At 36.4% G+C, this 20,385-nt stretch overlaps 1 protein-coding gene across 1 annotated transcript; it reads right to left on the bottom strand.

Annotated features, from left to right (window-relative positions):
• Nucleotides 1-1,939: 1,939 nt before the first annotated feature.
• On the bottom strand, nucleotides 1,940-20,004 carry man2b2 (mannosidase, alpha, class 2B, member 2). Its single transcript, XM_041266951.1, has 19 exons — nucleotides 19,827-20,004; nucleotides 14,650-14,796; nucleotides 14,195-14,300; nucleotides 13,425-13,597; nucleotides 12,976-13,091; nucleotides 11,792-11,969; nucleotides 10,853-11,051; nucleotides 10,228-10,418; nucleotides 9,938-10,106; nucleotides 9,507-9,643; nucleotides 8,601-8,878; nucleotides 7,358-7,549; nucleotides 6,855-7,107; nucleotides 5,597-5,707; nucleotides 4,971-5,163; nucleotides 4,572-4,724; nucleotides 4,162-4,274; nucleotides 3,482-3,599; nucleotides 1,940-3,104 (listed from the first exon to the last, which is right to left on the bottom strand). Exons 1-19 carry the CDS (start codon nucleotides 19,950-19,952, stop codon nucleotides 3,007-3,009), a joined length of 3,051 nt encoding a protein of 1,016 aa, XP_041122885.1. The 5' UTR covers nucleotides 19,953-20,004; the 3' UTR covers nucleotides 1,940-3,006.
• Between the last annotated feature and the right edge of the window lie 381 nt (nucleotides 20,005-20,385).

The following is a 20,385-nucleotide window of genomic DNA, read 5'->3' as shown; positions in this document are numbered from 1 at the left end:
TGAAGATGAAGGAACATTTAAAGCAAATCCGGAATAAGGTTCTTCAAAAGCACCAATCAGGAGTAGGATATAAGAACATTTCCAAGGCATTGAATATCCCCTGGAGTACAGATTTGGAACAATAAGGGGTTGTGTGTTGTTCATGCCATAGTTAGCAAATACTACTTGTGAATATTTTGTTGAAGAACACGTTTGTTAAGAACAAGAAGAAAATGAAAAGGGGACTTAATTTTGAAACATTGTGTATAAAACATAGCACAGCTGGAGTTCTATGCACAAGCTAGCACCAGCGGGTTGCAGAATGCATTATATATTTAGGTGTAGTTAGACATCAGTATCGAAATGTGTGAATTCCAAAAATAAATTTACAGTCCTGTACGTGTATTTGCAACTTCATCTGTATGCAGCTCTACTTTATTGAGCAACACCTAGCTGATATTATGGCACTTAAGCACACCTAATCACCAGTAAATATATACACTTGTTAACCACAGGAAACAAGCAGCTTCACAATGTGTTTTAAATTACATCAGTCCTACTTTTGTAGAGACAATTCTGTTTAAGCTATATCTTGAATCATATTAAACAAGTAAAATGCATACAGTTTGTGTGTGTGTGTGTGTGTGTGTGTGTGTGTGTGTGTGTGTGTGTGTGTATGTGTATACAGTACGCATCCCTTTTATCATTTTTGTATAAACTTAATGAAACATGTGGATGTTTCACTACACTTTTCCATTGGACAGGACAAGTACAAGCAGGCTCAAGTCACTTAGTCTCTTACAGTTTTATATTAAAATTCGGATTAAGCACTTGTGGATACTGCCTTTGGCAACAAGAGAATTTCATCCTTTTAGTTTATTTGGTAAGAAGGTTATGATCCATATATAACAATGTAATAAGGTGGTATTAACTGTTTAACGATCAATGGTTCTGTTTTTAAGGTAACAGCTGGTGTAATAAGTGTGTGGTTACATGGAAATGGAACTGTATCACAGTCTAACCAATTCTAGTTATATTTTAATTTGGAACATTCAGTAGATCCTCACTAATCTGATCTTAAAATGCTTTGTCAAATCTGGTGTACAGCTTTTGTTTGATTACATAAAGTAAGGAGTAAAAACAATACAGATTTATAATATTGAAGTTTGGTTTCTACAGCTATATCAGAATATATTTCATAATGATTGTGTGGTTCAAATTATATATCTGTTCAGACTAGTGCAAGTGCTGCTGATACCTAATCACTTGTGCTGTTATTCAAACTAACTCTAGCTGCAAGTCGATCATGTGATCTATAGAAAAAGTACAGTACCAGGATGCATCAGTTTATAATTAGTTCTATATTTCAAAGATTTACATATCCTGTATTACCAAGTGAAGAACCAGACTATTCTCTAGCACTGGATGAGACGTTATGTTAGTAAAACTAATAAAAGAATCATTGGATAGCATTCTTTTAAGCTGTTTCTTATACATTGTGTTCTCATTGTAATTTTTAATATTTTTCTTTCAGATAAAAACGGTACATACTTGTACGTATGTATGTTATAAGAACACACAAGGGACCTGCTTTATCAAGGTTTTTACATGCTTTTTTGTGAGTTTGTAACAAGTTTCTTTTCACAGAAATGGTGCAGGTTGTACTACTGTTAAGACAATGTGCTCTCTTTCCCCCTCTGCTGGTGCATCACCTTATTGGAGCTGTATTTTATTTGATAAATTTTACTACCATCCCACAACTGGTTAGGAATTGTTCTTGAAAAATAAAGGTATGCTCCTGTATTAGGGTTTTAAGTTTGGATGGTTTTTGGTTGTTTGCATTATTATTATTATTATTATTATTATTATTATTATTATTATTATTATTATTATTATTATTATTATGTTCAAGAGAGATAAATAGTGACTCTGGTATCAAGATATACATTGCTTTGTTTATTTACATTATTACAAATCAAAAACCTCCAATCAAACAACATTTTTTGCAGTGATGTAGTTATTTATTTATTTATTTATTTTAACAACCGTGCATAATCAGAGTAATAAAATGTTACATTTCAGGGCCAGTTTGGCTAATGCTTTTAGAATTGTCAAGATAGCCCAATGAAAATATGTTACACATGTAGGCATTCCATGAAATCTCACGCAAGTTTTGATGGACACTACAGTGTTATGCATCATTTCTTCTTTCTGTTTTTGCACCTACACATAATTTAACAATACTGCCTTTTTTATTAAAATATACTTGATTGATATTCCTTCAACTACTGTTCAGTCTGAAGCAGTGCTGTGTAAATCCTGGAATTCTTCCCTGATAATTTATCACAAGATAACCCTGACACTTAATTTGGTCTAAAAGGTAGCCAGTTACCACTTTATAAGTCATATGCAAGCTATTTACAAAAAATGTGACTCACCCTCCATTACAAGAACAAACATGATTCAGCAGGAAAGGATTGGAATGGAAACAAAAAATGGTTATTTTGAGTCTCCAAAAAGCATATATCTTCATATACAATATCTTAAAGTAATTGTAGCTAACCAAATAGCTCCATAAAAGTTCTCCGTCATGCACATCCGTTCATAATACAGGTTTCAAATTTGCAGTTTTGAAAGAAAGCTACAGCAAACATGTATTTTCATTTTAAAGAAATCTGTTTATAAGCCATACTGTCTTGCATTTCCTTAATTATTTCACCTGGTGAACGCCATTAACCCCACCCTTTCCACGCCGTCATTGCTGTCATTGTACACCCAGCTGCTTCACCCATTGATGGACATGCTTTGACCCCAAGACGCTGCTGAGGTGAAACGACCCAGGAAGAGCAAGTGCTAACAGATAACCAAAGAATACGGCATATAAACTAAGAGCTTGCTTTAACCTAAAGTAGAACCATATTTTGAAATGAAAATACATCCATGCTAGAACGTGTTTCTTTAAAAAAAAAAAGTTTCTTTGAGACCTACGTTGAATTATTTAGTTATCTACAATTACTTGAATGCAATTCACTGTTGATTGAAATAAACAAAAAACGTTCTTATCTCCTTTGGGTAAATAGTTACTGAAAAGTCTTCAGTGACTGGGCTGAAATTGCTTTTTGAGTCTGCAAGAAAAATAAAATAAATGAAGATGTATTGTATACATCCTTTCAGCAGTACATAAACTCTATGTGAATACTATCAAGGCTAAAAATAACCGAATGATGTCCGTGGTCCATAAACTTGAACAAATTAATACATTCATATCCCATCCCCTCACTGACAAATAAACGCTAGAAGAACATCCATATTAGTTTGTAGCGTCGCTTGTGGCTTCACACACATTTGTAACATTAAAGAGCCTGCTATGTGCTTTTCGATTAAAGTTTTATGCAGAATCAAGAATTCTTGTTAACTGGCTGTTTGGCCATTTTCCATTAAATACAGCATATATCACGCCACTTTAGTTATCTCATAATTAAATCATACTGAAACACCCCACCTTTGTCTTCTTTCTGTGCGGTTCTCCATTTCCATCTGTTCATCTCACTGAGATCCCAGGTTCCTGTGAGGGAACGCTCTTCCACAGAGGCCACTGTGCCCAAACCACTAAGCAGATCCTAGTCAGATATGTAAAACAGGCGATTCATTATACAAAACAATGAATGGTCAATCTGTCAAAAGCAAGGCGAAGGGTTTGCAATTTGGAGAGTTAGAACATTTCCATCATAAATACACACATTGTACCCAGAGTCAAAAAAACTCTCTCCAAACCGAGTTACATGTCTGCTTAACAGAGAGGTTAATGGGCCCATATGGACACTTGAGTTCGGAAATCTTAATGTTTAACTGATAAAGTAGGGGTGGAAATTAGACTCACATTGCATAGAACTTTGATCCACTTCTGGTTTTACCAACAGTTTAATAAGACTCACCTGAGCTTGTTACCTATACACTGTGGCTTATCAAGCTTCTAGTAAAACCTGGAATGGGTGGAACCGCTATGCATTGGGAATCTTATTTCCATTCCTTTAAAGTTAATGTTTAAATTAGCAAGACCTCAGTGGCCCCTGTACACATTTAACCAATCTGTTAATCTAACTGTCAAATATGAACATTACTTTTAAAGCTGAGGAGTTGAAAATACAGTGCATATATTCAGACACATACTTTTCTTCATACCTTCAGATTGATAGTTGCAGGCAGAGACAGAACAGGATCTTCTTCAGCCTCATATAAATGCATGATTCTCAGGAGCACTCGATCAAAATCTGGGTCAGCTTGTTTCTGTTTTTCTGTAATTGTACAGTATTTTAAATAGCAATACAACAAATGTTCCTCTTCAGTATTAAATAAACAGAAAAAGTATGGCTAGATTCTCAAAGGTATTTACAGGAAATAATTAGCATGATTTGTTCATAAAAGAAAAAGCACCCAATAAAGTTACCAAACCAGAAAAAAACTCAGACAAGTAATTTAGGGCCTTGTGAGTAGTAATAAGAGATTTCCATGATTTAGTGCCTACTTGTAAACATACCTTAAATCTAATATAAGATGCTTTGAGAATATAATGCTTGAATTGAAACAGGTACCTTGCAGAATGTCTCTCAGCTGCTCACTATGGTTGGAACTGTACCTCCAGCCAGGAATGCTCAGGCTCTGAATGTGAAGGTTTGGTGGGAGGCTGATAGGCTCTGCCTGGACCCTGCTGTGTCCCTCGGGCCAACTCTTCACAGAGGGCTTTTCTGGAACAGTTAAGACATGAAGCCAGTTAGAATAAATAGAAACAAACAATTGAAGTATATAGTACAGTATATTACTTAACCCCCATATTCACTGCAAAATATTAATTACAAAATATGTCTGGGAAGGAGTCAAAACCTGATCACTCTACAGTCATATGAAGATATTTTTCAGAATCCAACGCGTTGCCCTGTGTATGAATTAACAAGTTTGCAATGTTAAGAAAAACACAAGTTAATGGGACAGACCTGGAATATCAAGTAGCATGACCACAGGTCTGTGCTCCAGAGCCAGTCCACTCCTTGGGTACAGAGCTGACGTTACTGGCTTTGACCCCAGCATTAACCAAAAGACTGGACGCACAACGGAGGTGTCGTTTAGAGTGAGGTTATAGCCCAGGTTCCACTCTTGGTTGTTCCACAGCCTTCGATGCAGCATAACCTGTAACACATGACGCACTGAGAAAGGAATTCTTACTCCATAGGAGCAAGTCTGTTTGTACTGTCATACTACTACACAGAGAAACACACTGTAGGCCTTTTCTATACATTTAAATGGGTTTTGTTGGAGTCTTTTGTGTTTATATGATGAAATCCTTATATTAGACATTACACCAATGTTCTGTCTTCACTGTAGACACTGACATATTGAAAACATGGGCAAGAGTGTTAATTATTATGCAAATTTCCACAAAAAAGGTAAATAAAATGCTGTCCATGTGTTAGTGGAGAAATGCACAAACAGGGTAGTTATATGCAACATTTGGTTCAAGTTTTCTTGCTTAATCTTGAGATAATGATAGTTAGTGCATATAATGGATTAAACAGTCAAACACATGATACAAAGTTACAAATGATAGTGGAAAGACTCGAACCTCCACTTGTCCATTGTCTTGACTAGAGACGCCATGAGATCTTTCACCGATAAGCACTAATCTTGTTGAGTCATCTTCAATGTAAGCAGTCCGCACCAGGGGATAATAATTCTGCAATAGAAAACTAGTATGTAAACATTAGACTGGGCTGTGCAGAATATTTTCATCCATTAAAGAGACACTATATGAGGTGCAAGGACACATAACCCCAATATCATTATGGTTTGTACTGTCAAGATCCTGAGATTATTTATCTTGCGATCTCAAAATAACAATTTTTAGTTTTATTCCTTGTCTACAGTGAGCCAATGTAGCATAACGTAGCTAAAACACAACACAGTAAATTACTGCCTCATATTGACCACTTAAGACAAGACTTCTTTAAAGTTCTCCAAACACTGCCTTAACACAGCTTACCTGACCTATTGAGTCAGTGACCTGTCATCTGAACTAGGACCTTTGGGGGTCTATATGCAGAGCATATTTAGGGCTTCTGTTTTTCTGTTTTTATTAATTGTATTTTGCGGTGCTTATTTTTAGCTATTTTTGAGTTTTATGTAAATCACTTTTTTCGGGGCTTTCATTTTTGATATGCTGTATGAAATTATGTTTTTGGTTACTTTCCAAAATGCTTTTTTTTTTTTTTTTTTTTCTATCAAAATATGTATAGTAGTAACTCAACAGGACTTGCACATTTAAGTTGTACCTTCTTTCCTTGTCTTCCACAACAAAATCCCTATGGTCATGAGTTCGCTCTTCTGGGTTTTTTGTGTGGAGGCATTTTTGTACATTTCACCACAGTTCTGCTTTAAATCCTCTGTATCTTAACTGTAATCCTGCTAACAAGCTTCCATCCTGACTGTAACCTCTTTTTAAATCTCGCAAGCAGAGTCTCCAATAGAAATGTAGGAATGTGCTGTCACTCAGTAGTTGGGGAGGGTTTAAAGTATTCAGAACAGACCAATGATAGATGCAAATCAGGAAGGCGGGACATTGCCTAGCAGCACTGGGAAATGTATTTATTATTATTTTTGTAGTAGGTTTTATTTTTTAATGGAAAAAGGGTAAAGTCAACGTTAATTGATCAACCATTTCCACAGTTTTTCCAGTGTTTTCTGGTGTTTATGGCTATCGACCGGTTTCATTTTTTTTTTTCTTTAATCAGGGGTGTGTTATCGGGTTTTATCGGTTAAAACCGAATCAGAAGCCCTAAGTGTATTATAAACACATGTATTTTTTTGCATGTATTTTTACTTACCCTAGCCACAGTATTGTTCACGTAAGCCTTGTATTGTCTCTTAAGCATCTGGTACCCATTGTTGTCTGTAAAGATGGTCTTTTCATTGTTTAAATCCGTGTAGGTCCTTAGGACTGCTTCTCTGTTCAGCTCCAGTGGGCCCACTTTATACTCCTGTTCTAGTCTGTGACACAACATTTTCCCGTCGTACTCTGCAGGCACACTGTAGAGTCTTGTGTACATGACATAGCTGTAGTCCTTGTCAGTCTCTTTTCTATAAATAAAACAGCAACATGAATTCAGTGCATGCTTGTTGTCAGGTTTTGAGTAGATAACACTGTCTCTTTGACCAGGTTGTTCAATAATACTGTACAACAACCAATCTGAAATTAAAATTATTCATTTTAAAAACTACTGTGCTAGAAGTTACAAAAAGTTAACAACTTACATGTGAACAGGTATATCATACTTTTGTTGATCTGAAATATATATTTGAAATAGATGTGTATAAACTGTTGTAATACCTGTAAAAGTATTGCCTTATCTCGGTTACTAGCTTTCCAATCACAATCTCCAATCCAATGGCTTCCGACACCGAGACTGCTGACCCATTAGAGGTGAAAATGTAATTGTCTGAAATGGGTCCCTGCTGCACATCTCCATTAGCATGGTATTCAAGGAAATCCTGGGTTGCTTTTACAGTCCGTCCTGTGTCTCTGCAAAAAAATAACATGCTCTAATAAATTTGACAGTCATTTATATACCTGGAGGTTGAAATACTATCCATCTTGCCTTGCTGTGTCTGTTACCTGTATCTACCACAGTTCCACGACGTGTCATTCTCTTCAATCACTATGTGATCTTGGAATATATGTTTGCACCAGTGGTAACAATGACTGTTTGGCTATTACAGTATGATCTCTGTGCTAGAATATGTATGAAGGGCTACTGCACAAGGTGACAGACAAATTACAGGTGCTGACCTGTCTTCTGTGATCCCCAAATGATAAGATTTGATACTGCAGTATTCACAATACAGGATGACAGCATAAAACCAATTCCTTTTGAAATCCATATTAACATATTCATAACACTGCTGGAATTTGCACAAAGGCTTAGGCTCTCTAGAACACTTGCACTCAACACCAGGTTTCTACAATTGAAATTCAGATAACCAAGTTGCGGCAGAGCAGAGCTCTGCCCTATATAGATTGGCAGGGATGGGGTTAAATTCCCCTACCTGCCTGGGTTTATTGTGTTCAGGTGGCTGGGGTTGATTGGAGTAATAAACGATCAATCAGCACCCAGCCACTTGACATAAAAGGAGGGCTCAGCTTCCCATTAGAGAGAGGAGGGAACTGAGGAAGCAAGTGGATGGTTGTGCTTGCTATTTTTTTTTTTTTTTGGTTTGCTGTTTTGTGAATCTTCTGGTCCAGTGAAGGCATCACCCAGCCTGGAAACCTTTATTTTGTAAGTCTTGCTTTGTTATATGTGTTTGAATATCTTTGTTTTGGCCCTTGTGACCTTTTATTTTGTGTTTATTTATAACAAAAATATTATTTTTTTGAACTGCAGTCTGTCACTGGGCCTCTATCCACTCGCCAGCCTGTCACACAAGTATTCTGAATGACATAGTGAATACTCTCAAACAGAGCTGGGATCTACATGATTGAAAACAGGACCCATAAGCAGCTGTCCAATATGAACCAGGCTATCTGCTGGTTTCAGCTCAGTCAGACTCTAAAGGCATAAGAGGTGGAAGCTCACCTGTCTGTTATGCTGTTCAGTAAGTTAGTGTCCTGGTCCAGCCTCAACGTGTAACACTCATTCATCACAGGGAGCAGTCTCACACCCAGCTTCTTTGACTTGTTTACTATTTGCCGGTCAAACTTCACTACTCTTCCAATATAAGTCGGCAAACAATCTGATTCTTTGCTGCAAGGTGATGTTTCAAGCATAATCCTGTATCTTCTGTAACTGAGTCCACTTGAAGTCACAAGAATGTATAAATCATACGAGGAAGTGGACTCAGATGATTTTAGTATCTATAGTATAAAAAAAGCATGTTTCTATATCACATATCGCAGCCACATTTGTTTGTGTTTTAACCATGACAAAAGTCCATTAACGCTGACTTTGAAGTAAGAATCTCACTCTCCCTACTATTCAATTTAAAATGACTACTTCTCATTTGTATACACCACATGGCAGCACCTTCGCACCTTCCCATGATGCAGAATAAAAAATAAGGCCCTACAGTACTACAAAATGACAAACATAGCTGTATCACTCAGTTGCTTGTTTAAGTTTAGTGAAATTACAAATAGCACTGTAATGCAATTTCAGAATGTGGCACTGACACAGAAATGCAGGTGCTCATAAAGCAAGCTAGTGTTCCTTCCAATTACTGGGTACAAAAGATCCCAACCCATACCAATTACCAGAAACATGCAAGGGTATAAACTTCATACAATGCGTTTCTCTAAAGATGATCACAGCAGGCAGTTTCTATAAAGCACTGACATTCTGGTAAACAAACCACACACAATAATATGCTCTTACATGTTATTAAAAAAGGGCCAAACCAGAAATGGAGAGAATGTGACCATGCCAACTTCTGCCCATTTACAAATCCTGCACCTGAAGACTGCTGTAATTGTTCAATCAAGTTACCTGGGCTGGAATACGGTTTCCACTGTCATCATACACCTTGGCCATTGGGAATGCTACTGTAACATTGATGAACGTAGTGATATGCCAAGCCAGTGGGTTATACACTAGGATATGTTGTTGAAGGTCCTGAGAGGTGCCTGGTAAAGCAGAACACATTTAAAAATATGAATATACAGTAACTAGCATCAACATAATAAGCAGTCCTCATTTAACAGTGCTGTATGAACCGGTCGTACAATGTGAGGTCAATAGCACTGTTACCCAATAAATTCCCCAAGGGTTTATGTTACCCCTACAATAATTCTAGAGATGAAAGCAATGAATTGTGTCAACAATCCAAAAAAAACGCACAAGCTCAAGGGTGTGGGGGGGGGGGGGGGGGGATGAAATATTTGAAATACTTTTATTTCATATGATGTTTTATAACTCACTCTTGTTCTTGACTTCCAGGTTGCCAGGGTATGGTGAGTTTTGCCTTGATAAAATGAATAATGCAGCCATTAACTCCTTAACACCCATCATTCCTTGAGTCAGATGGTCTAGGTACATAATTTCAACTTTGGGCGACTCGGTTCCAGTAATACCATCATGATGTTGGACCTAACAATAAAATAATAAAATAAAATATTTAAGCAGAAACATTGTTGAATAATCATCCCCTCCTTTTCTGGCAGGTTGAGAACATCTGCCTTATAGATTTGTGAGGTTTAGGCAGCTTTACCTCTGAGACTGCCCATCGGAGGTCCCGGAGGTGCTTCAGAGCCCACTCTTTTTGGATGGGGCCGCTTGGGTGCATCACTGCATACTGTGTGAACAGGGACTCTCCAGCATAGAGAAGAGAACTCGCTCTCCTTGCAAAGCCCTTCAGGACATTCCGAGAGGCAAAAAATCCAGCCCACGCCTGAAAAGGCTCTAAACAACATAAAAACATAACATTACAAATAATACTAGAAATAACTGTATACACTAAAGGAGATTATAACATTGTCATTTAGTTATTGCCCAGCTCCTGTAACGCAAATTAACACAAATTTCTTCACTGACTTTGCCTAAGATCAGCTGTGCAAACCTACTAGCAACATCAGCAGGCCCATATGACATCCTTATTTCAAAGTAATTCAAGAAAATGCAGCAAAAGAGTTTGATTGATATACATAAAAATTTTTAAAAAAAAACTATAACAAATAATGTTCTCCCTAATGTACATATAAAGCTGTAATTCCATTTTTGGTGATTTACAATTATTTACAATTTACAGTTATTTACAATTGGGTGTACATGTTTTTTATGATAATACTACTAAGAAATGTAGGAAACCTATTGAAAAAAAATAAAGAAGCACCTACCGGTGGAGTATGGTAGGAAGTCCTGGTTTTCCCTCACTTCCCAGGAGAGGTTTGCTGTGTGAACAGCCTGAAAGTATTCACTCAGGGTGGCGTACTGCACCGTGACCCCCAACTCATCTGAGTGCCTGTTAATGTGATCCATGAGGGGGTCCATGTTTTCAAACTGAACCGAGGAATTAAAGAACTGCTTGTCACATCCCTGTTATTACAGTAAACAAAAAAAGAACATTGTAATAATTAAGAACAGCCTGAAACATCATCTCAACAAATTGTAAAATCCATCAAAGAGTTACAATATAGCTCTGTGCTTCTGCTGGGTACAACTTCATGCAAGCTGGTCTTTCTGAAGCACAACATAGGTTTCATATGTCAAAGTATGAAAACCCTCTGAGCAGTAATTATGTGTCTAATATTCTTCCCAAATTAATTTCTAAAATGCACAGGAAGAATGGACACAGAGACAGTCTTTTATCAGAATGCAAGCGGCACAGTGCTTTACCCGTTTCAAAAGGTATATTTCTGGCCGTGAAGGGCTTCACATTTGATCAGTGAAGTTTAGCTTTGTAAATAACACAAAGAACTTCACCAGATCCAATATCCTGACATACCCTGGGATCCCCATAGGCTTATCTAGCAAAGAGTGTGTGGGTTGCAGCGATGAGATGATATCCAACAGCTCAAATTGGGGATGAAACAGAGGAGAAATGGACTAAATGAAAAAATAAAAACACATGGTTCTATTCAGAAGCAAGTGTACATTTTCTGAAAAGAATAAAACCATTTTATTCCTCTCTGAAAATGTGTCTTTGAACTTCAAAAAAGGGCAGACAGCACTGTAATGATAATATATATATATATATATATATATATATATATATATATATATATATATATATATATATATATATATATATATATATATATATTACAATATCTTACCCATGGCCAGAGAACATGGTTGGTTCTGAACCAGGCTGCTCTCTCTTTGATATTGTCTGCCATGGTCTTTGCGTATAAATGAAGGCTTTCATTGGACACAGGCAGACTCATATTGGGATAAATGCCATCCTCAGGGGGGCTGGGAAAGAGGGCCACTCCATTCCAGTAGAAGCCTGACCTAAAACACAATTGGAGCCACAATATTATTTAGGTATGCCCATGTAGATTTCTCAGTGTTTACACTTTTGTTTTAAAAGAAGAAATACATAGCACACTTGTTTCTATGTGGTCTTTTCAGGATTATTTGCATACAAATATGTTAATGCACACTGTATCTCAAATATCAACAAAGTGGCCGCACACCATGCTAAGGTGTTGACAGATCACAGAAAGGTTTGGTTCTCTACTTGTTGGAAAACATGGAACAGGATGGAGTTGCAGTTTGCAAAGCATGCGGACTTGCGAGAGCTACATTTGTGTTATTTTCTGAAGAGAGTAACACTGGATAGCAGACTGATCATTCCACAATGCACGTACTACTAGTGACAACAGAAGAAAACCAGAAACACGTAGTCTGGGCGTAAAGCTAAACTCATTATGCAAGCCTGTAGCATTGCAATAAATAACAGCACTGTGAAGCTAAAGGTGCTCAAGCACTCTAAGGAGATCAGTAGAATGCAAACACATGTGGGGAGAACTGACAACAAGACGAAGGTCCAGTTCAAACCAGTTATATTTTTTGCACTTAGCACTAGATTGTATGCATTCAGCACTAGGTTTTATACACACGACACTGCTTACACTGCACATGGCACCATGAGACAGGCATAAATAAGTAGGGTATAGTCCCCAGGTGATTGATGTACGGCCAGGACTGTGGTGGAGAAACCCAGTCTGGGCTTTGCTATATAAATGTAATGTGTCTATTCTTCTATGGAAAAAAAAAAAGAAAACTCTTGTTTTGCGCTTGCAAAAGGGATCCCCTGCATATATTGAATAAACAAGTACATTTCTGAAGAACTAAAGACTCTGTTTTTTGACATACTTTTGGAAAAACAAACTGATGTAGTGTTATTTGCAAATCTCACTCCATTTTGCAATATTACTTCACTACTCAACAAGATTTGAGCTGGGTTCTTTAAGTCCAAAAGGGAGAGACTCAAGCAAGAGAAGAGAAGACCCACCGGTTAGAAAAGGGAAGATATGATGGAGTGCAGTAGCTGAATTGGTCCATTGTATGAGTGAAGATGTCTTGCTGTTGGCCTAACGATGGGGAACCCCTCCACACAAACTGCAGCTTCTGTTTTAAAAACACAAAATATGCTTTACCACACATGGGGTTTACAATTCTTACCACTGCTTTACTATGTTTTCACCACACTTTATTACACTTTACAATTTAATAAGGCATGGGTTGTGAAACATCACAGAATATATGCAGTCCTACATTTAAAACCTGAAAACTGAGAACTTAAACTGGGAGATGCAGCTTTTACATTTCCAGAATACATGTCAAGGAAGCCACGTGCATACAAAATTAATATTATGAGGAACAACAGAGCTAGTAGATAATGCATGTTTTTTTTTGCCCAATATGTGTACAGTATATAACAGCCTTCCTATTCATTTTTACCTTATTCTGCTGCATGTCATCTTTGAGGTCGTAGTCAATGCGGGAGATGAGATGAGCGTTGAATCCAGCAAGTGCAAATACAACTGGTGTGGTAGCTGAGGCTCCAAAGGGATCCACATGCCAAGAGTATTGAGGTCTTACTCCAAAAGTCTCATACAGGAAACCATGGCCCTCTGGAGCACATGGTTAGATTGTTTTAGTAACTTTAATAACAAAGATTATCAGGTTAAACATAAGAAACTATGAGGTTGTTTTGTCAACCTTTATCCCGCTAGAATAGGCCATAGATTGTTTTTTAGAGCATTATAAAGCATTGGGTCAATCAACCTAGACTGCATTCACGGCTATCCTGGGATTTGCTCTACAAATAAGTGGTAGATGCAATCCACAGGGGTTCCCTGGGGCTCTGAAATGTAGCTGTGGTTTATGCCCTGACAGCGTATGTTGCTCAGTCCCCAAGACAGTGTAAATCAGTTTTACCTGCATTCACTTTTTATTTAAGATATAAAGATATAAACTGCAATTAAATGTGTCCCGCAAAGTCAACTTTAGTGTAAAGTTTTACATTGTACTGTAGATTTGTTTAGCCTAAAACAGCGTGCTCTGATCAGTTCGTAGTGACTGATGTTCAGTCAGGCAGTGTCAGAAAGTTATGAAAAACCCAACTGAGCAGTAAAGCATGCTGCCTGTTAACTTTGTCTTCAGAAACTGTACGGTTACTCGAAAACAGGGCGAATTTCAAGAAAAAAAAATTTAAGCCCAAACTTTACCGGTAAGCTGTAAAATCTGGTCATCAAGTTGTGTCACTGCTTCATCATGCATCACCTGACCACCTATAATGAACTCCAGACGTCCTTCTTTAAGTAAATAGCGTACCTGAAGTACAAGATACAGTTCGGTTTTAAATAAGTCTTAATTCAGGAGATACAGTAGGTAACTGCACAACTATTTTAAAATAATCAGTATATTCAGTATGACTTAGTAGCAAAATACAGTACAGTAAACACTAGATGTCAAGGTTAATGAAAACCACCGTATAAGACAACATTAACTTAAAAGACTTTTGTTACTGAAAGTCTGCTGTTTTGGCATGAATATAATTTGGTGGTCATGACATGTTTAGACAGTTTTTATATGACAACAGCAGTTTATGTATTGGGCTCATCACTACTTGTTGCTTATTGACAGGAAGCTTCGGTATTTTGAATTTGCTAGAAAGGCCAACCTGCAGTTTCTGTGTATCCGTAGCAACAGAATCCCACCACAATCTAAAGAACTCCTGCTCCACTGCAATAAATTTACGCTGTCTCCCCTTCAGTAGTTCCTCGGTCACAGTGGTGTACACATTCGCTGCATATGCCTGCATGCTTTCCTGTCATGATTAGCAAAAAAACGAACAAAAAAAAAAACACAATTGTTTTGAATATCTAATTTTTATAATACAACTGTCCAAAAGACTTTTTTGTCAATCAAAGTGAAATAGCAACAACCCTTAGCTAGGCTGACCAGATTTCCAAAGCTATAGGCTAACATAGTGCTTTTATCAGTATTACTGTTTTCTCATTAAACTAACAAAGAAACAGCTTCTGACTACAGTACAACAGCAGCACTTTCCATTTCTGTCCATGTTTAACTACATGTTGGACCAGAATTTCATCCTGCATGCTTTCAATGTATTATAGTAACCTAGATGACAAATACATTCTGGAAACATATTTTAATATGATTGGCGATTGTTTACCAGGAGTGCAGTTTGGCACTGTTGCAAACCAGGACTATTTGACGTTTCTGGCTGTCAGAAAGAATCCCATAATGCCATTCCCTTTTGTTTTTCTAACAGTTTCATAGTATGTGTTGTTTTGTCTCGTCTTGGAGTAACATTTAAACACGATGTTGAAGGTGAGTTATTGCAGCACATATTTCCGCAGTTCTGCACAGATTTGCAGTTCTGCGAGGGATGCTGCGTGACGTCACGAAGCTCCACCCTGAAAAATCTGTGCAGATCCAGCACAGCCCAGAACAGCTTTGAAAAGCAGCTGCGGGAGCAGAGATACAGGGTGCGTTCACGGAGATAATTCTGCGCTGATTCTGTGCCAACGATCTTCTAAGAATGATCTCCGTGAACGCACCCATAGAACACTAGATAGGACATTACATCATTTTGGTATGTAAAGAGATACGCCATCTTGCCTAGGTATAAGTGCAGTCATTTACGAGTGCAGTATTCAAAACCACTTTATTATTATTATTATTATTATTATTATTATTATTATTATTATTATTATTATTATTATTATTAGCAGACGCCCTTATCCAGGGTAACTTGGTTAGTTGTTACAACATATACAGTATTTTAAAGAATTTTAAAGAATAAAGAAATTATAGTATAAATAAGAGCAAGTATGATAATAACTTCAGACCTAATCACAGCAAGTACAATACACAATAACTTCAATCCTAATAAGAGGAAGTACAAGGTAATGTAAGGGTAAAATTACATTAAGGGGCGGAACAATATGGCAATAGTTACATCAGGGTTAGATAAGCGTGTTACAAGTATTACAGATCCAGCTAAAGGAAGGCAGTTTAAGTGCAGGATTAAATACAGGTATAATAAGGAGCAATGGTACAACTCTGTGTAAGAGTTAACAGTTTGAAATTCAATTTATAAAAAACAATAATATACGTTATGTTTAGTTTTCGATGTGAAATGTTTTAATGTGTCTAACAAGATACTCGGATACATTGTGAAAAGTGTTGAATTTAAATCAAGGGAAGTAATGTTAAAACTGTACAATGCACTTGTAAGACCTCATCTTGAATATTGTGTGCAGTTCTGGTCACCTCGCTATAAAAAAGATATTGCTGCTCTAGAAAGAGTGCAAAGAAGAGCGACCAGAATTATTCCGGGCTTAAAAGGCATGTCATATGCAGACAGGCTAAAAGAATTGAATCTGTTCAGTCTTGAACAAAGAAGACTACGTGGCGACCTAATTCAAGCATTCAAAATTCTAAAAGGTATTGACAGTGTCGACGCAAGGGACTTTTTCAGCCTGAAAAAAGAAACAAGGACCAGGGGTCACAAATGGAGTTTAGAAAAAGGGGCATTCAGAACAGAAAATAGGAGACACTTTTTTACACAGAGAATTGTGAGGGTCTGGAATCAACTCCCCAGTAATGTTGTTGAAGCTGACACCCTGGGATCCTTCAAGAAGCTGCTTGATGAGATTTTGGGATCAATAAGCTACTAACAACCAAACGAGCAAGATGGGCCGAATGGCCTCCTCTCGTTTGTAAACTTTCTTATGTTCTTATGTTCTTATGTTCTAATATTCTTAGGTTTCTGAATAATCCTTTAAAAATAAATCAATGGAGAATTACTGTACGTCAACAAAATACGGCGTTTCGCAAGCATTTCAAAGATCTGTTTGACACAGCATGGGCAAACAGTTCGACTGAGGGATCTGTACCAACAGATATGGACTTTCCAGAAGTTAAGAATGCAGGTGTTTTAATTTATAATACAGCCTCTGTGCTGAAAATGGCGACTCTAGGATGTCTATAGCTGATGCATCTGAGTATCGTTTGCTTGGAGTCCGGTTTTTGTGTTCTGATCACATAGAGTTTGCAGCAGAAGCTACGGAGGGTCTCTAGCATTGTTACTGTGAAGTCACAGTAACAGCTCCTAATGAGAATGTCTCATCCACTGTGTGTATCTGGTAAAAATGTTATGGCTCCAACTTACCAGTTCCATGGTTGTTTGTGTTCCTCTTCATGCTGCTCTACGTCATGTGCACACTGGCTTTTAAAACTTGTGCATGTACTTGGCTTGGTCATTTAACTTTTCTATTTCACGTGCACATGTTACACATTTACTTTTAAAGTTTACTACACGGTTTAGTTTTTATTTTTACACACTGACTAAGGGCTTTTCACCAAAACGTCCTGAAATACACCTGCAGTAAATTTTTTATATATAAATTTACAAACATGTATTTATTGAATAAAAAATAAGATGAAGTAAAACACAAGTCAGTTCAAAGAGAAGAAGAAAAAATGCTATATATATATATATATATATATATATATATATATATATATATATATATATATATATATACACACACACACACACACACACACACACACACACACACCGTACATAGTTTGGATTTTCCATTTACACTATTAAAACACAATTGCAACTTCATAATGTGACTGAGTCTGTTAGAATGTTGTATTAAAATAAATAAAATCTCTACCATGGTAAAGAACCGTATTCATTTTGGTTTTTTTGGAAAACCGCACGTTGTGGTCATCATTACAAATTGCCTTAGGTGTTCGTGTCTGAAAATTACCGTCAATCGTGAGGGTTACGTTGAAATCAGTATGCTATACACATGTTCAAAACTGATTAATATCTGACAAGGTAAAATAATAACAGGTAATGGTGATGACAAGTACGACAATGCATGTTTTTCATTTATTATAACTGGAAAATCCGATTTACACTTAATCGGATAATGATGCAGTAATTTGAATGACAGCGTGTTTAACAAACATGTTTTTGTAAATCAATATTTTCACGTAATATTTGTTGTTATAATATATTACTGTTACTGATGCAGTAATTTGAATGACAGCGTGTTTAACAAACATGTTTTTGTAAATCAATATTTTCACGTAATATTTGTTGCTATAATATATTACTGTTATAAATAAAAGTTTAAACATCAATTAAACACCTGTTTTGTATCTCCGCTTCTGTTTCCTTATAGGGAATATACTTCCGACCCTAGGCAACACGGCTGCCGGTTTGACACTAACATAAAAGATAGATTCTATTTAAACAGATTATCTTTGCAGGCACTCAGAGAGTTTGTATAGGCGTGTCCTATCTAGTGTTTCCATGGGTGTGTTCTCGTGTCCCAAAGCAAGACTGACTATACGGTCAGTTTAATGTAATTGTTGAAAATTAACTTTAATGTAACACTATACATTACTTATCATGGATAAGTACATTATGTTTAATTTACTATTAATTACTATTTTATATTGATTAATCCGTTTATTTATGTGGTTAACACTTGAAGTGTCTGTATTTCATGATTAATTAGCCTACATATGAACTCATTTATCAGCTGATAAAATAGGAATGCATTATGAATTCACCCGTGCCTGCAATTCATCATTAATTACATCATAACGTTATAATCCAGAAACTAACCATAGGATGTAAAGTAAATCATAATGGACTGCAAATTAATGTAATCCCCATGTGTGATACATTGTGATGAATTAAATAATTAAATACAATTACGTTTGATTATATACATCAAATATAATAAGTCATTAATTATGCAACTCGAGTATAAATAGCACTTAATAGTACGGTACACGCCACTATGCACCATACTCTATTTGCAAGAAAACTGCTTAACCTTCAACATCACACCCCTCATCTTGAGGTTGCAAAGCCCTCACAATATGCCTTAATATGCATGAAAAAAAATGTGTGTGTGTTTCACGGCATAGCCTCCGAATGCCTATTTGTGCCTCTCTGCAATCTACTTTATGTTGAAGAGAAATGCTCAAGCTTTAAAATGATACCCTACTAGAGGTGGCACATCCAGATTATGTATGTGATTCCCCCCTTATAATGTTAGTTAATATTTAATACGTAACTGTGCAAATAAGTAACTAACTTCAGTCTCGAATCGGGAATAAATAACTAATTTAAACCGTCGAACCGGGGATAAGTAATTTAATTCAGCCCTAACTTCAGCTCGGTCATTGTGCACAGCTCTGAATCCCCACCCACAATTCGTCTATTGAGTGTCAGTTTTGGGTTCCAGGCTGAGAGGAATGATTGACACTTTGTGCTTGCAAAATTCAAATAAAACGTATTTAAATAAATTGTGGAGCAAAAGTACACAGCTCAAATAAAGATCTTTCGCACCCTAGCATGAATTGCATTTCAATTTAAGGGAAGCTGTTTTTTGTCCTTGTGAATTGAATTTCAATTTAAGGTATGCTGTGTTGTTGTTAATAGATACATTCTTTGATAATAGATGAGTTTGCATTATATTATTTACTTTTGTTACACCTAGATAAACGGCAGCTTGCGCAGTCATTGTACACAGGAAGTCACGTTGGTTTTTGTTGTGGTTTCCTATATTTCCATGACCTATCATATGACAAGTATATAGTTGTTTGATAAAAAGCTGTAACAAAAACATTTAGTACATTACAATATTTAAAAAATGCCAGTTTTGTTGTTCGCTTGTAGAGTACAGTAAATTATCCTAATTATCAACGCATTTTGATTTTTTTTACACTGCTGTTTGATACATGAATTGAAAAATGAATTCCGAAACATACTATATGCAAAAAATAAAATACCTGCACTGTGTACACCCAGCCCACGTCCATGTGACTGTGCGGGATGACAAACGTTTGGATTGTGCCCTGTTCATCATTTCCTAAAGTGGTCTGCAACAAACATAATAAAACACAAAAAACAAACATCTCTGTACTACACAGTAGTGTACTTCCATATTCCAGTTCACTTCCTTTGTGAACCCACTCAACAGCGACACCAACTACAGAGGGAGAGAACAAACTCCACAAAACCCCTCCCATTGAAACTGCTGAGCACTGTTGTACAGAAAAAAAGAACAGAAACATTCATAACTGATCCCAAAAGAAAATAATGTACATTGTTTTAATATAAAGAAAATGACTCATATTTTAAAAAGACGATGTCAATTAAGTTTATTATTATTATTATTATTATTATTATTATTATTATTATTATTATTATTATTTGTATCTAGCCTTTCTGACCAAATGATACATACATGTACGAAACAGTCAAGCTAAACAAGCTGTGGTATATATAATTCATGAGTTGCTTAAAGGTTTACTGAAAATTACAAAATACAAATAAATGTATGTTTTT

Source organism: Polyodon spathula, chromosome 1 (assembly GCF_017654505.1).
Source record: "Polyodon spathula isolate WHYD16114869_AA chromosome 1, ASM1765450v1, whole genome shotgun sequence".
NCBI classification, from domain to species: Eukaryota; Metazoa; Chordata; class Actinopteri; order Acipenseriformes; family Polyodontidae; genus Polyodon; species Polyodon spathula.
This window is presented reverse-complemented; position numbering and strand designations above follow the sequence as displayed.

What these genes read in the sequence shown, in the direction of transcription:
- man2b2 (XM_041266951.1), bottom strand. Translation starts at nt 19,952, where the DNA reads ATGTTTGTTTTTTGTGTTTTATTATGTTTGTTGCAGACCACTTTAGGA. An exon ending in CTGAACAGCATAACAGACAG is followed by an intron (nt 7,550 to 8,600) that starts GTGAGCTTCCAC and finishes ATTTTTTTGCAG; the next exon opens with AGACACAGGACGGACTGTAA. An exon ending in CGCACAGAAAGAAGACAAAG is followed by an intron (nt 3,105 to 3,481) that starts GTGGGGTGTTTC and finishes TTTTTCTTGCAG; the next exon opens with ACTCAAAAAGCAATTTCAGC.